Source organism: Melopsittacus undulatus, chromosome 7 (genome assembly GCF_012275295.1).
Source record: "Melopsittacus undulatus isolate bMelUnd1 chromosome 7, bMelUnd1.mat.Z, whole genome shotgun sequence".
Classification (NCBI taxonomy): Eukaryota; Metazoa; Chordata; class Aves; order Psittaciformes; family Psittaculidae; genus Melopsittacus; species Melopsittacus undulatus.
This window is the reverse complement of record NC_047533.1, coordinates 37,281,411-37,298,902: the sequence shown is the minus strand read 5'-3', so window position 1 is coordinate 37,298,902 and position 17,492 is coordinate 37,281,411. Positions and strand designations below refer to the sequence as shown.

Here is a 17,492-nt window from a genome sequence, read left to right as displayed (position 1 = left end):
GGCTGTTACTTTGTTTTTTTCTAATAGCGTAATGAAAGCATATTAAATGAAAACTAAGATTGGTCTGTATTCTTTCAAAGAACTTGTTTAGCTAAAAACATAGATGTGTTTAAGAACATTGTGAAAATTTTGGTGGACAATTAAATTCATTAAAACATGTTTCAAAATTAGGTATTATGAAAAAATAGATTGTATCACTATAATAAAATATAAGTACAATTACTATGGTTACTATTTTATAAATAACTTCAATATGTGTCTTAACTTGGACAAGGCTACATTTTTAATTGTACCTGAATGTTATCTTTTTTATCAACTACAGGTTTCTAGTTTGCAATTTATAGTCAAAATTCACCTGACTTTTGTAATTGATAGCTTTTAAAAAATAGCAATACATAGAAGAAAGTGGTATCAAGAGTATGAGTATAGGTCCTCTAAAAAAAGGGGGGGGGGAAGGCAAAGAATTTATGCTTTTCAATAAGGAATAGAAAGCTAATTTTTTACTTTGAGACTGAAGCTCAGTGCTCACCTACCTCATGTCAGAATGTGTAAAATGACTTGTTGCTGGACCACAATCTAGTTTATCACTAAGTGAATTAAATTTAAAAAAGAACCCAACTTATTCCTTACTTTTAAAGGTGTCAGTCCGTTGTAGGGTATCCTACAGAACACTGTCTTGAGAGAACCTGAACATACACAAATTCCTCTTAATAGCCTCAAAGTTCAGTGTGATTGACTCTAGTCTTGCTATAAAAGTGTGAGTCACTGCTGCATAATTAGCAGGCTACATGATTTTTTTTTCTCATTATTGTTATCTACTAAGGTTTTTCTCATGGCTTTTCTTTTTATTAACTCCAGACTGTCCATTAATGTAGCAGAACATTTATTGTGAATAAAAAATATGCAAGAATTTGAGATTAGTACCCTATTTTTAAAGAAATACAGTGCAGTCATGTAGAGCCAAATGCTGTTGATTAGTTGACCTCCATTTGTTCTTAAAATAAGCACACTGTGACTCAGTTGCATGATTCATAGTGTTGATGTCTTCTTTTAATGGAAAATAAAATGTAATAGGGTTTCCATGAAGTTTACTTCTGTAATCTTTTGTGACAAACAGGTAAAACTGAATAGCTCCTAGATATCTGTAGTCTCTCACCAGCTGATTGTGCTTTCTTGGGACTGAAGTATTCAAACATGGCAGGCTTTGAGCACTAAAGGATTTTTTGCCTTTTGGTTCTTGTAAAACTAACTGGAAAATGACCGTTATGCTTTATTGTCAGCTCTTAGTTTTCATTTGAACATTGATTTTTTTTAGTCAACAAAAAAAATCTTAGCTGAAATGTAAGCAAGGGGACATGGTTAAAAATGTGAGTATCCCCAAATTTCTGTCAAATTTAAAGCAGTTATGATATTTCTAATGTTATTCATGTTGTTATTTCTGATACTTCAAAGGAGACAACTGCACTTCTGCATTTTTCTTATATACAAACATATATGGAGGGTTTTTTCCCTAGAAAATCATAATGAAAGTTATTTTAGTGTTAAAAATGTTCCCTAGGGAACAAAAACTGTTCAGCTTTTTTTTTAGTATGTGTCAGAAAAGGCTTTGTTCTACATCAGTCATTAAGAAATATAGGTGGATCTTGCCATTTATCATAATATGGCAAATTAATTGTATTCATTATCAACACTGAAAATCAGATTAAAAATTGAATAATTGAAGATGTCAATTCCTTGTTTCTAGAAAATGGGTACAAAATTGTGTTGTTTTGGGTTTTTTTAATCACAACTTCAGAACCTCAGATCTGTGTTGTTAATTACTCATTTACACTGTGAATTTTCTTGTAAAACTAAGACTCAGCTCTCAAAAAAACCAAAAAGAACCCAAGGGAAATAAACATGATGTGAAAAATTGTAGTTCTTGATAACATGGATCATCAAGTGAAATAGTCTTCTTTTAGGCAGGTGTCAAGCGAGATATTTAATGGCATGTTCTGGCTTCAGAAATTATGAGCACTTCATAATTACACACATAGTTTTGAGGAAAAAAAATCTAAACACAGTTTTTCATAAACACTTCTTTTGACTGCCATGTTCTTCTTTCTGGTTCATGCTGCATTTATTTTTTCTGCATTTACTGAGGTATGCAGATTTACTTCTACTCAAAAGTCTTGTATTTAGGCTGTGCTGCAGACCTTTACTCATGGAAATCATTAGGGCAGGGCAATGTGTATGATTTAACATACACTTTTTTAGTATAAAAGTATGTTATTTTAGGTTAAAATTATATTATAGTTGTTTCTATTTTCTGCTGGAGCCAGAACTACTGTAAGTCAAATATTGCAAAACAGCTTCATTAGTTTCACGGGTGCATAAGTAGAGTAGGCTACTAAAAAGTTCAGGGAGAGATAAAAATGGTGTTTGCAAACCTTGTAACTATTGTAAAGAATATACTTGATTTCATGTTGAAATAATCTGTTTTCTTGTGCTCTTAAAGGTTCTAAAAATCAGAAACATGTCTTAAGACCAGAGTCTCTTGAAGGAACAGATGAAGAAGATCCAATTACAGCACTGGAGTGGGACCCTTTGTCAACTGACTACCTTCTTGTTGCTAATTTACATAATGGTATTCGGCTAGTTGATTCTGAATCTCTGTCCTGTATCACAACTTTTAATTTTCCCAGTGCAGCAGCATCTGTTCAGTGTTTAGCCTGGGTTTCTAGTGCACCTGGAATGTTTATAACTGGAGGTAAGCATTTTATTTCCTAATATATACAAAGGTAATAGGTATCTGCCTGAGTCTTTCTGTTTCTTAACATTTCTACAAATAAAAGCATAGAATCACAGAATGGTTAGGGTTGGAAAGGACCTTAAGATCATCTAGTTCCAACCCCCCTGAATTTTACAAAAAACCCAAATGTAAAACTGCAGAAAAGAACAGAAAATTGCACTGAGCAGTTCTTACTTAATTTGTTTGTTGAGTACAGAAACAATTGACTTCTTTAAACTCTTTTTTATTCTAAATAATGCTATTTTTATACTACATAATATTTTGCTCATGCACACTAGCAACAAATGTGTGTTACTTCGGGAAAAGGAATAAAAATGTATTGTACTAGCAGATATCATTTCTTGATCCTCTTCTTTTCTTTCCCTATTTTCAGAATGGTTTTCTGTTGGCTTGGTTGGTTTTTTTTTTAGTTTATTTCTTGCCTCTTTTCTACACCGTAGACATTAGTGATCAGGTTGAACTAATGAATAAAGATAGTGAGACTGTCAGAATATATTCTAATGAGAGAGGTTCCATAGAGTTTATCTGCTGAAGCTTAAATAATGTTAATGATCATTTTTGTTAATTGTGATATTACAATGGAGGTGACAGTATCTGCTTATAAAATTCATTTTGGGATTCTAAGTTCTATTCATTGTTGTATTTTTGCTTAAATCAGTCCTTTAACCACATACATCTGTGTACAGTAAAAAGAGGATAATAAATTAAAAAAAAAAAAGGGTTTATGTGGTGGTTTACAGTTTTGGTCTTTTTTTTCCAAATCTCAGATTCTCAGGTTGGTGTGTTACGTGTTTGGAATGTGTCACATGCAACACCTATAGAAAATTTTAAATTGAAGAAAACTGGCTTCCACGGTTTGCATGTGCTAAGTTCTCCTCCAAAGAAAAAGTGTGAGTATAACTTTGGTTGTAATATATTGCAGTGGCTGCAAGTTAAGAAAATGTATTTGTGAATCTTGTTATATCTGAGTTAATCTCTGTAGGTTTGTGTTGGCCCTGCAGTTCTTAATTAAACAAAGTGTCCCATGGTGCCAGTCAGCTAGACAAATATGTAAAGTATCAAGCGTTTTATAAGGTCCTTCTTCAGTAAGCCAGGCTTTGTACTGGAATTCTTTTGTTCTTAATCTTGTTGGAATAAAAGGCATTGTACTGTTTATAATTGTTACTATTATTAAATGGAAAAATGTAATACTAATCTTACCTGTTTCCATCTTTTGCTTTATTTTGCAAAGCATGTTCATTACAGCATTCTACTAAAAATCACTATACATCCTCAACAAGTGAGGCTATTCCTCCTCCAACTTTAACCCAAAACCAAGCATATTCTCTTCCTCCCGGTCACGCTGTCTGTTGCTTCATGGATGGTGGAGTAGGACTTTATGACATGGGAGCCAGAAAGTGGGATTTCCTTAGAGATTTGGTATGTTTCATCTCTGTCTTTGGAATGGGAGTTTATTTGTCTTATACACTTTCTTCTAAAAGCAAAAAATGGAGAAGTGAAGTCAAATTAAATTCGACCAATAATGTCTTGGAAAACAAGTAATTGAAATGTGACATTTCTAATGGATTGACATTTAAAATGGAATAGAGCATAGACTGTATTTAGAAATATAGAAAACTTGTAGAACGTGGTCAACACACAAAGCTTTACTTTTTAGTCAGATACTTTTCCCTAAAGGGCAACATTAATTTTGTTTTAAAAAAATTAAGTAGTTCAAGTTTTTTTTTTTAGTTAAACTTTTTAATTCTATCTTTTAGCAACTCTGTTCAGGTGGAAGATGCTAACAAGTCCCCAGCATTGCACACCCTGTTGTTTCAGTCTTTAATAATGATCTATGAAAGAGAAGAGTGTTACAGAACAAGATATTTTATGACTTTTAATTTTGACTGGTGAGCCATAACATACAGGTTTTCTGTAACTGATAATTGACTTGGCAGGTTATAATATGATTTATCTTAAAGTTCGATCTAGAGTTGGACTTCTTAAAAAAAAAACAAATGTAATAAAATGGATTAAATATTTGTTTCATTTAAGGGACATGTTGAGACCATCTTTGATTGCAAATTCAAACCTGATAACCCTGATCTTCTTGCTACAGCTTCATTTGATGGCACAATAAAAGTTTGGGACATAAATACTTTAACAGCAGTTTACACATCTCCTGGTAATGAGGGGGTTATTTATTCCATTTCTTGGGCTCCAGGTAAGAATATTTTGCTTTAAGTGTAAATGTTCTATGAATTACCATTGACTAGCAGAATTTCTGTTATAAAAGTATTAGTTGTATCTTCGAAGTTTGAAACATAACTGAATCATTATTTGTGAAACCTGTATAATTCAGTGCTTCAAACTTTGTTGAGGCTTGACTTGAGGAATGATCTCAGTATTTCATACTGAGTCAGAATGGAGGGGAGAAAATCTCTAGAACCTTTCTAGTATTACATTATGCAAATGAGGAAAAGGCTTTCTTTGTGTTGGAAGGAATCCAGATTCTATTTTGTGCTAAAAAAGTGGAAGGTATGCATTTAGTTCTTTCTCTTCCTTTTTTTTTTTTTTTCTTTTTTTTGTCTAAGATTCTAATCACTTAAGAGCTCTGCCTTTACTTTATTAGAATAGGGAGTATCTTTTCTCCAAAGCATCTACATTTTCTTAGAGAAGTCACTGAAGTCAGTGGGAAATTCTCTTCTTAAAACTGTTCAGCAACCCACTTTTTTCTTTTTTTTTCCCCTATCATTCTCCTACATGAATCTCTTTCCATCTTACATATGTACTTTCCTAGGCTTCTGCAGAGTTTGCCTTTTTCACCTCTGAGGTGTGGTATAAAGTAACAGTCAAAACTTCTATATAAACATGCCTTAAAGCTATTTAAGAAAAATATAGCTATATTGGGATAGAGGGTCACTGTGATGAGAAGGATTCAGTGGCTTTTGGATTAAGCCTGAATGTAGTTCTCATTTTCTCACTATGGAGTCATATATTCAAGTTTTCTGCCCTGTAGGGTGTGGTTAGATTCGGGTATATTCTTAATGGGCTTAGGTGCTGTAGTGGTGCGAGATTAAGAAAATAAAGTTACTGTGGTCTGGATTTGGCTGGGATAGAGTTAATTTTCTTCCTTGTAGCTGGTACAGTGCTCTCTTGAATTTAGTTTGAGAACAATGTTGATAACATACCAGTTTTAGTTGTTGCTTAGTAGCACTTACCCTGGTTAAGGGCTTTTCAGTCTCTCATGCTCTGCCAGCGAGGAGAGGCACAACAAGCCAGGAGGAAGCAGAGGCAGGACACCTGACCCAAATTAGCCAAAGGGTATTCCATACCACAGTGCGCAATGCCAGTATATATGCTGGAGGGAGTTGGGTGGGAGGGGCTTATCGCTGCTTGGGTCACGCTGGGTATTTGTCAGTGGGTGGTAAGCAGTTGTGTTGTGCATCACTTGTGTTTCTTAGTGTTTATTCCTTTCTTTTTATTTCCTATTGTTATTATTAATATTACATGTGTTTCTTGGGGTTTATTGTTATTCTCATTGCATTTGAATTTATTTCAATTATTAAGCTGTTTTATCTCAACCCGTGGGGAAGGGGAGGGAGGATGAGCAAGGAGCTGTGCAGTACTTAGTTGCCGACTGGGTTTAACCCACTACATATGTCCTGTCAATATTCTTTGACATTTGTCTTGGTATGTAGGAAACTTTAACAGAAAATGGTCTAGTTGCTACAACTTTTAAGTTTGACACATTGATCTTATCTCTTTTTCAGTTTGAGTCATATACATCATGGACATAATTTTTTTTTGTCACCTTAGCTGCAAGACTTCCATCAGCCATTGAGAATACTTTTTACAACAATACAAGTTTTATTTTGTCCTTTGCTCAAAATAGGAATGTAGAAAAGCAGGCTTTTTTGATATTTATATTTGTAACAGTAACAAATGACGGCCTTAAAATATGAAAAACTCTTGTTTATGTGCCATTGATTTCTTCTGTTAATATTAAATTTCTTGCACTTCAAGTAGAAGCACATTATTCAAATAATATTGTGTTCTTATATTTATGGTGAGATCTTACAAATATTTTTCTCTAAAGGAGATCTGAACTGCATAGCAGGTGCGACATCCAAAAATGGTGGCTTCATCTGGGATGTCCAAAAAGGCAAAATGATAACCAGGTTCAGTGAGGTAAGATGAGGTTACTTTTTTTGTCTATATAAAACGTAAGTTAGTTTTCCCCTCTAGTGTCGATAAATACAGATAGGTCAAAGTTTGTAGCCTTTTAAAAGGTGCTATAATATCTATAGAAGGGATTATGTGTGTGCTAGCTTATATTTCCTCAGAATGGATTTTACATGAGAATAACAAAGCATCATTATTTTAAAATTTGCTGCGATACACAGCAAAATCCTACCTCAGTCTTAAAAATGTAAATGTATATAGACATACAGACTTTACCTGGTTATCAAAATCTAAAATGCTGTTCTGTACTTTCAAATGTAAGGCTCAGAAAAATTACGAGTCCCTGAATTCTAGACCAATAAAATTCTATTTTGCAGCACATTAAACATCATACCTTGTTTAGAATCTGTGCAAGTATTTGTAGATCCTCAAACAGTGGAATAGCTGTAATTAGCAGAAGGAGCTATTTAATATATGGAGTATATATACATATATATGTATATATACTTAATATATGTAGTATATATACATATATTTAATATATGTAATATTTCATACTATTTGGTATACTATCTTAGTATATAGCTGTATTCTGAAGGTTATACAGACATAATTAACTGTGGCATCAGCATTGGAGGGCAAAGGATGCTCATTAAGAAGACAGGGATGGGGGTGAGGAGCAGGCAGAAAGCAAATATACATATATACATTCAGGACTTCCCAAGTAGCAACACTTAGATTTGCACTTTTATTACTAAACATCTTTTCTCAAAGACTTGTCCTGCTATATGTCCCACTTAAGTTTTCACATTTCATGACCACTAACTTAATTATTCCAACAAGTAGCTATCGTTTATTCAAGCTTCAGGTTTATATAGATATGAATGGCTCATTCTTCAGCTTGACCTAATTTTGTCTCTTGGATCCTGGACAGTGTGGCAGCTTTACTGTCTCTCCTCTCAGTCCCAATTTTTTGGAAATGGATTCTCAAACATCCAAGCTGTATTGGGGACTCATTGTAATGTGTTTTTGTACAGTATTCTTTACTGGGAAAAAAAAGGGCTAAAGCCCGTAGGAGAATAAAATAAAAATGATGAGTCAACAGATGAGAGAAAAAGGTGTGAATTATTTCTTATTGATAGGTATTTTGCATTTTTTGAAGCATGGAAAGAATGGAATCTTCTGCATTGCCTGGAGTCATAAAGATTCCAAAAGAATAGCAACCTGCAGCAGTGATGGATTTTGGTGAGTGTTATTAGAAGAAAATAAAAAACTGCTAAATGCACTTAAATCAGTAAGCTTTGATAGTACTATCACTGATTAATTTGAAAACTTTTCTTGTTGAGCAAAACTAAGATTATATTAATCTCCTGTACTTGTTAGGATATATTTTTCATGTTTTTAAGAAAAAAATAAAGGTAAAAGAAATAATGTCTAAGACACTTTGATAGTGAAACAGAATATTGATTTTATTTTTTGCCAAGAACATTCTTCTAGGTTTCTTATCTGAAAATATGGAGGACACTTTTTTATAGCTATCCCACTTCTCTTTGGTTTAGGATTTTTTGTGTTTCTTTAAGTTTGTTATTTCAAGGGCTAGGAATCACTATTTTTGAGCAAAGTAATTGTAATGCTACTGTTACAGGGGTATGATAGCTTATGTGTAAAAACTTGCTCACCGAGACCAATTTTGCATGTATTGTGTTTCAGTATATTTTCAAATCCTTTATCATCCTTTTTCTCTGCCACCCATGTTATTTCAGCTCAAATATAATGCACATGAATTCTACAAAACAATCAGTCTATTTATCTATTTATTTATTTATAATCCCTAAATCCCTTTCTACCTTAAAACCATAGCTACAACTTAAATTTTGGCTATGAGGATCCTTTCAGGGAGGGAGGTACCTCAGTGAGCATCGTTACAGTCCCTCTGAAGGAACATGGACTCTGAAGTCCAATTAAATGCTCTGTTGAGGAATACATAGTTAGCCTTAGTAGTTGAGGGGGTGTAAAAATAAAGATTTCTTATATTCTTTCCATATACATTTTTTTGTTACCTGGCTTATTTGCACAGAATCAAAGTTAACTTTTGGATATGCTACTCAGAATGCTGTTTCCTCAAAATCTTACATTTTAATTGTTTTCAGTATTATTCGAACCATTGATGGCAAGGTTCTTCACAAGTACAAACATCCAGCAGCAGTATTTGGCTGTGATTGGAGTCAAAACAACAAGTAAGGAAAAATTAACTGAAAGATTTTATACTATTTACTATTAAAATTGATTACCAATAAAATAACACAAAGTTATTTAGAATGTATTTTTTTACTGTGATATTAGAGCACTGAAATTGTTTCTGTTCCACCATAGTATATATCTGTAGCAGCTCTATGTTCTCAGTAGTGTATTTCATTGCCCAGCATGAACTTAACTCTCAAAAGAAAATAATTTCATATTGATGAGAGAAAAAAACATATTCCCTAGCTGAGTATATAATAGAGGGGAAACCCCCCCCCCCACATTAAATACTGCAAAATTGGAGTTTAGATTGATTAGATTGACTTCCTTTTAATGACTGCTAAGCTGAAGATGTACCAGGCAACTAAATACACTGTGATATATGGTAATTTTGCAGATAATTCCTAATAACAAAATGAGAACCTTTTCTCACAATAAAAAAAAAGAAACAAAAACCCTAACATGGTAATTCAGTCTATTTATAATTGTGTGTTGGTTGCTTTGTCTGAGTGTAGAGCAACTGCTATTTCTTATTGCAACTAATAGATCTTTAGCAGGGTTTTTTTTTTCTGATTTAGTGGATTTTATTGGGTTATCAGTAATTACATCATAAAGAGACAAAGGTGAAACAAAAGTACACGTTTTTAAAAAATAAACTGCAAAATACATGTCTTATTTATTTCTAGACTAAAAAGCCTAAGTACTTTTTATGATCCCTGTGACTGAGGATTTTACTATTTTTATTTTTCAGAGATATGATAGCTACTGGTTGTGAGGATAAAAATGTTCGTGTTTTTTACCTGGCAACGAGCTCTGATCAGCCACTGAAAGTTTTTACAGGGCATACTGCAAAGGTGTTTCATGTACGGTGGTCTCCTCTTAGAGAAGGAATCCTCTGCAGTGGCTCTGATGATGGGTATGTATTTCTGAACTATTAGAAAATATAAAAAGTCAAGCAAGACTAGTAGAGAAATTTAAGGATCTTAAGTAGTACTGGTGATAGTACCTTCGAAAATTCTGAATAATATAATAATTTAAATCTCTGCCTTGCTCCAATTCAGACTGCAGCTTTGCTGTTAGCTTAATACAGTATTTGGGCAGCAGGATCATTATCTAAAATTGTCAAAACTGCTGTAGCAAAGCAACTTTCCCAATGTTTTCCAAAGAGTGAGTCAGTGACTGATACGTGTTATTCCCAGGAACGATACAAAGAGGATAACACACGCTTACATTATGTTTAAAGATATGGATGCAAGACCTGCCCTTATTTGATGTATTTCAAAAGTGTATTAAGTAGAATCTGTGGAGGTTTTTAATGTGTGCTAGGTACTTCTGGTTTGATAATTTACTTTTTTTTTTGAGAGAGAGAGCACATCAGTCCATGGTAAGGAGGAGGAAGGAGTTTTCTATAATTTTAAGTGATGTCCCTCCAGAGTATACAAAACAGTATAACACTTTGAGTACTGGCTTCTACTGCTTTCCCCAGACATTCAATAGATGTCTATGCTTGCAGCAAATCTGTTAGTCCATAGTGTAATGATTCATGAAAGAAACCAACTTGAAAACAAACTTATTGTGTGTAAATCTAATTTCACATGTGCAAGAAGTAGTGAATCCAAAATTCTGTCATGGTGTCATTACGATGTATTCCGGTTTTATTACCAATCATGGCTATGTAATAAGACTTGATTGCAGAGGGATTTCCAGAATACAGTCACACTTTCACTTTGAGGGGAGGGGATCACTGGATAACTTAGTCCTAGGTAAAACAAAGTATGCAATCCTTTGAGTTTATAGTACTTGCTAACACTCCTGTTCACAGTCAAAGAGTAATTTCAGATGACCTGTTTACCACCTAGGCTTATACAGCACATAGGAACAGTATGTAAGGGTCACATATGAGCTGATATTGCTGTAGGACAATCTATATGCAAATATGTAAAATGACCTTGTAACTTGTAGATTCTACTTTGTGAAGCAAGGTCTATCAAATTGCCCCTTTGCAGCACTGGAAAAACTGTAATAGGTGGCTCTGCTGCCATGAAAGAGCTTTGATAACTTATTTAATTGCATAGTAAAATTTAGCCAGAATTACTATGATCCTTTGAAGAACTGAACTTTTCCTAATTCTGCAGTGTGCTGAATTAGCTCCACCCAGCAATAGCAACTGTTGTAAAGGAAATGCTGGAATCTTACTTATTTAAAAGGAAAGAAAATAATAGTAAGAAAGCTAGTATGAATTCTTCCTCATTATGTGTGTAATTGGGTTGAATTTTTTATAAGCCTCTTCTAGTGTTTGACCACTCTTGGTAAAGAAATGCTTCTTAGTTTCCTATATAGAGGCTTTCTTCTTTTGTCCTGTTTCAGAACTGTTCGAATATGGGATTATACACAGGATACTTGTATAAAGGTTCTTAGTGGACATACAGCTCCAGTACGGGGATTGATGTGGAATCCTGAAATTCCTTACCTTCTGGTATCTGGCAGTTGGGACCATACAATTCGAGTCTGGGACACAAGAGATGGAACATGTTTGGACACAGTTTGTGATCATGGTGCAGATGTGTATGGTAATATTTTTAAATTTTATTTCTGTATTGAAATGTGTTTTAATATACTTTAAAAATTATAAAATAATTTAATTGTATTAGTTCTCTAGATAAACTTAATTAGTTGACTACATTTTTAAATGCCCTCTCCAATAGGATTAACGTGTCATCCCAGTCGTCCATTTACCATGGCATCTTGCTCTCGTGACTCCACTGTGAGACTCTGGTCATTGACACCTCTTATAAATCCTCTACAAATAAATATCTTAGCAGATAGATGTTGGGACAAGATTATTGGTAATACAGGTAAGTAAATTGTTTATACCATTGTTTTATTTTTCTGTATGCTGCTATATTATTTTTTGTGGAGGGTTTTTTCTTTTTTTTCTTTTTTTAAATTTTTTTAATTCTTATGTATGTCTCTGTGTGTTAGATCGTGCTGTGGAATCTGGTGCTCCTCCTTTGCTGTGTGGTAAAGTTTCCAGAGACATTAAACAAGATGTGGAAAAAAAAACAGGAAATGCTCGAGTAAAAAAACTAAGATGGTTTTCAGAATGTTTTTCAGTAAGTATTGTGCAAATTTAAGGATGTTGTCAATGTGCGTGACTTTCTCTTCTTAAGTCAGTTCCCAGAAGTGAAATTTCTTTCTTCTTTACCATGTTTTTATCTCCTTTTCTTAAAGGGATCTCAGAAATATGCAGAAATCAATTCTATTAACAGTTCTGTATGTAAAAATGTCCATTATTAAATTTGTAGTCAGTTGTGAACACCAGTTGTTCACAAAGTGTAGTAAGTGGGATAATTTAATTTTCTGTAAGAAAGGTTTGATTTGTCAAGAATTTTCCAGTGAAGCAAATGAAAAGATATGCTCTATCAAACTACATTGGAGTTTTTCATTTTTATCCATCAAAGAGACAACCTTGCTGCAGATAAGCTTTGAACTGCCCAAGTGTCTGTGTCAGAATTGCTGTCTTACCTTCTAGGAGCTGTAGATCTGGATGACCCATGGCTCCAGTACCCATCCGTATACTCCATTGCACAGTAATATTTTCTATAAATCACTGCAGCCCCTTTCTGCAATTGAGTTAAACATAGAAATTGTCCTGAGAGTGCTTACCTAGACAGCAACTGAAGTTGAGGTAGAATGAGGACAAAAACGACCTGGAACTACAGCTTCTGTCAAGCTCTGTTGTAATTTAAGTCAATACACTGATCTACACAGGACTAATAGATCCAAAATATTTGGCTTGATACCTAGCAAAATTGAAGTGTATGAAATGCCGAAACAATCTGCCTCAGTTACAAATCCTGAAATTTCCTGTTTTATTAAAAAATATATTTTTATGGAATTCCTTGTTTTACAGAAGTTATAAATTTTGATGTCCCATGTTGATTTGACAGTAAAACTTTTACAAGAATATTAGAATATTCCAAGAACAAAACCTTTTTTTGATCAGCTGTGTTCAGTGCTTTTTGCATCCAGAAAATAGTGTTCTACTTAATCTACAGTCAATAAGAGCTTTAACAGACTGAAAGAAAAGGGAATAGTCTCTCTCTTCTCCATGTCCCCCACCCCCAACTTGTAATCCTGTTGTTTTTAGAAAAGCTCTTTCAGATCAGTTGATTGATTGGTTGGTTGGTTGGTTTTTAGAGCTTCTGATTGCTCACTCTCTTCTCTCTTTTGGGCCTCATTCAATGTTAAGCCATTGTCATAGTTCTACAGAATGACTGATTCAAATGTTAGACCAATAAAAATGCTTAAAATTTATTTAAAAAATGCCTTGTTGGCCTGAAAGATTCTGTGTGTATACATTTATACCATGTGTATCTATTTTGAGATTTAATATTAAGATAGTAAACCAGATTGTGGCAGTCAATCCTTGAAGTTGTTTTTTGCCTGGCCCACACCTTTTCTTTACAGAAAATGGTAAACAAGTACAGGGGCAGCACCCGCATCCCAGCAGATTAATGTTGTTTTATGCCATTAGTAGCCACCAAATAGCTTGTATTCCTTTAGGAGCAAAAGAGGAAGCTCTAATGGCAAGCCATCAACTGTATCCACACATAACCAGACATTTAGGTTCATGGATTTTGCTGTGTGCTCACAACCTTCAAGATTGAAGGAAATAAATCTTGAACTAGTTCATGTCTTCATAGGAAAGCTTCTAATATCAACACTGTCTGAAATTGTGTTTTTGGAATCACCAAACTAATGTTTTCCAATGTCTTGAACAAAGTTCAAGTTTCTCTCGTGAACATCCCTGTAATACAACTCTTTTTTTCTTTAACAATTTTAGCCTCCAGGAGGCAGCAAAAATTTATGGGATTTGGTTGCTGTAATAAAAGGACAGGATGACAGTTTGCTTCCACAAAACTACTGCAAAGGAATTATGCATATGAAACATCTCATTAGATTCAGAATGGTAAGTGAATCATAAACAGCAGGTGAAAATGGTTGTTAATCTATATAGTGTTTCACTTATTTTTGAAAAGAACTTTTAATGCTTTACAAAAGGGTCACAATTTATTTCATGTCCAAATTTATTTCATGCACAGTCAGTGTTAAAATGCTAGGTTACAGTTATTAACTGGAAAAGCATTTTCAAAATAATGAAAAAGAAATTGCAAAGTCAGCATTACAACAGCTTGAGCTATGAAACAAGTTTGTCTTCCCTGCAGAAATATGCTCAGAAGCTATATGGAAGGAGTGGAAAACCAAGAACTTGCCATTAATACAGATATGCAGCTGAAGAGTGATTCAGATATGAATGTGAAATTCAAGTAGTAGGCCATAAATTTCTTAGTAGCTACAATATGAATATGCAACCAGACATTCAATTTGCACAGTGTACAGGGATATGTGGTATTGATTGTCGGGGACTTCTTAGGGATACTAAAGAGTCCCATACTCTAATGACTGATTTGGAAATAGAGGAAAGATTATCTAGTGGTATGGATCAGGAATTACATAACACCCCACTTGCCACCTCCAGGGCTAAAGACTTGACAGGTTTCACCTTATGTTTGTTGTTGCAGGCTGCCTTTTGCAAAATCAGACTATTAAAGTGTCCTACATACCTCATGACTCTTAAGTAATGGAAGTTTTGTTAGTGATATTAACTGTAATAATAGCAGCTGCTCTGCTTATGTTATGAAGGTCTGTTTGAGTGCCCGTGTATCCAAAAAACAGTTTTCTCAGCCAGTTAGACTGAGAAGAAGACATTTAATTCTTGACTAATGCAGTAAAAGCAATCTGTTTATCCTTGCAACTCGTTCTCATGCATTTACAACTCAGGCAACCTAGAGTAACTGCAGTAATTGCTGTTCATTCTGTGGATCTGGATTAAGTGTTCACATTAATTAAAAGTATTTTGTTCCCTTTTTGCTGACTCAGAATCTTGCTACACAGCTTTAAGAAAAAGTACGGATAGGGTAATGCTGGCTGCTTGTTTATGACTGTTAAAACCATTTTCCCTTATGAAACTGGATGATGGCATTGCAGCACCTAAATATTTCAGTATGAAGTAGGGACCTAGAGCAAATGGGGTTTTCTGTTTTAGCAGATTTAAAGGATACATCAGAGACTTGAGCATGAAAATGATAAAAAAAGATAGAGGTTCCAAATGAAAAAGTAACTGTTTTTAAAAAAGCAATTCCTTTGCCATCCTCCTTATATGGTATTATAAGTCATGAATAGCCAAACCCTGTCTCACATGTACTGCTGAAAAAGTTAAACTGACAGTTCTTGAAATGTGAAGCAAAGCTTCTTTGTGCTGGTTTGCTTGGGGTTTTTCTATTGGTTGGGGTTTTGGAGTTTTTTTGTTATGTTAACTGTGATCCTATTAGCGCTTGTTTCTCAAACTCTGCCAGATGGAGAAATTTAGTCTTGTGTCTTCAACTAATATTAAAATTGCAGTGGTTGGAAATGTAAATCATTTACTGGTCTTAAGGTTCATGGGGTATAGCAGATCAGGACATCAGTTGAGCCTACTGTCTTTATTCTGTCTTTATGTGAACATCATTTTAATGGTACTAAGCACAATTCCCAACCCTGTATGGTTTATGTTCACATTTTTGAAATTTCATAGATATCAAAATTTTTATGATGGATATCTTGAGTGAATTACTATTATATATGAGAAAATGGTTGAGAATATAATATATATATACGTAAGAGACTAAAAATAATTGAGGAAAATGAATGTGTGCAACAAAACACTAACAGTTAACTTCAACAAATAGTTTACTGTAATCTCATTGTAAGCACTTCTAATTACTTCACTGTAATATCTTTCAATTAGCCTTTTCTTAAAATAATTTTTTTTCTTAAATTAATGCCTTTGCATTTCATTGTAACATTTGACACTAATTCTTTCTGAAGAAAACCTGTTTTCACCACAGAAAACGGTCCTTCTTTTAACTTTATCTTTTTTGTTGTTTTTGTGTTGGGTTTTTTCCCCCAGTCCAGGGCACAAGAACTGACAACAGTAAAAATGTCCAAGTTTGGAGGTGGTATTGGTGCACCAAGCAAAGAAGAGAGGCTTAAAGAAGCAGCAGAAATACATTTAAGATTAGGTCAAATTCAGCGATATTGCGAACTAATGGTAGAACTTGGAGAGGTAAAATATCAGAACATTTTTTAAAAACAATAAAAGATGAAGGTTCTGAAAACTAGCTACCCTATCAAAGATAAGGTAGCAGCGAAATGGGTCACATGTCCAGAAAAGAGTAATCTTGCTCCAATGTTATTTTTAGCATATGCAGTCTAATGCATAGCTGATTCCTTATTTAACTTCTTGACAAATTTATTTCTAATGGAAGAGACATGAAACTAGTTAAAAATATAGCTGTTTCTCAAAATAAAATGGACAGGTTAAATGTACTGCTGCTCTCTCCTAGTGGGACAAAGCTCTCTCAGTTGCACCCGGTGTTTCGATGAAATACTGGAGGAAGTTAATGCAAAGGTAAGGTAGTAAAAATAAGGTGCTGTATTGTGGCTTCTGTCCATAGAAGAACAAAGATAAGTAGGAAGGATGGATATTAACACCAGTTGTACTTTTCTTTTGCTACAACATTCTCTTAATGTTACTTTTTGTTCAGTAAGCTTTGGGGTAGAACTGTGGAGAATTTCAACAGCAATTTTGTGTATGGGAATCAAGTTAAAGGGTTGAGCATAAATTGCAGCTTTAAACTTTTAGTGCAGTATCCACAGTTTGCAAGTCTTCTGAGGCCTGGAAAGGCAGCTGGGTTTCAATTAACTTTATGTAGTTTCGTCAAACACCTACATCGTAGAGAAGAGTTTACCAATCAGTTATATATTTTGTTTATTTTTTTAATTAGGAGAGCTGATCAGTTAATTCAAGAAGAAAATGATGATGTCATCCCATATTGTGTGGCTGTCGGAGATGTGAAGAAACTAGTATCTTTCTTTACTTCAAGAGGCCAGCTTAAAGAGGCTCTTCTTGTTGCACAGGTATTATTACATAGAAAGGTATGGTAGATGTATTTAGCTATTTGTTTATAACTCTGACCGTGGCCAAGCATATTTAAAAGGCTAGCTCTGTTCACTTCTGCAAAATGGCTAAATACTAATGCTACCCATTCTTTACATTCATATTGTATTGACCAGTTTTTATCCAGAAATCATAAAAAGGTATCTCATATTTACAGATTTTAAGCCCAGTTCTTCTAAATGGCAATCAAATGTCCAAATGAGAAACAGTGTATTTAATTTGGGTTACAATAGA

The 17,492-nt window shown here is 34.0% G+C and overlaps 1 protein-coding gene across 3 annotated transcripts in view; it reads left to right on the top strand.

Annotated features, from left to right (window-relative positions):
• WDR17 (WD repeat domain 17) overlaps nucleotides 1-17,492 on the top strand; it is a 68,780-nt gene that overhangs the window by 31,628 nt on the left and 19,660 nt on the right. For 2 of the 3 annotated variants that reach the window (XM_034064816.1, XM_034064815.1), the window contains exons 4-17: nucleotides 2,498-2,749; nucleotides 3,559-3,681; nucleotides 4,023-4,210; nucleotides 4,826-4,994; nucleotides 6,870-6,961; nucleotides 8,118-8,200; nucleotides 9,106-9,192; nucleotides 11,564-11,766; nucleotides 11,902-12,051; nucleotides 12,179-12,309; nucleotides 14,043-14,168; nucleotides 16,209-16,364; nucleotides 16,645-16,709; nucleotides 17,086-17,218. In XM_034064816.1, coding sequence (XP_033920707.1) covers nucleotides 2,498-2,749; nucleotides 3,559-3,681; nucleotides 4,023-4,210; nucleotides 4,826-4,994; nucleotides 6,870-6,961; nucleotides 8,118-8,200; nucleotides 9,106-9,192; nucleotides 11,564-11,766; nucleotides 11,902-12,051; nucleotides 12,179-12,309; nucleotides 14,043-14,168; nucleotides 16,209-16,364; nucleotides 16,645-16,709; nucleotides 17,086-17,218 — 1,958 coding nt within the window. Of the gene's footprint in view, nucleotides 1-2,497; nucleotides 2,750-3,558; nucleotides 3,682-4,022; nucleotides 4,211-4,825; nucleotides 4,995-6,869; nucleotides 6,962-8,117; nucleotides 8,201-9,105; nucleotides 9,193-9,947; nucleotides 10,113-11,563; nucleotides 11,767-11,901; nucleotides 12,052-12,178; nucleotides 12,310-14,042; nucleotides 14,169-16,208; nucleotides 16,365-16,644; nucleotides 16,710-17,085; nucleotides 17,219-17,492 lie in introns of all 3 variants that reach the window. The other variant, XM_005145530.3, reaches the window with a different exon arrangement.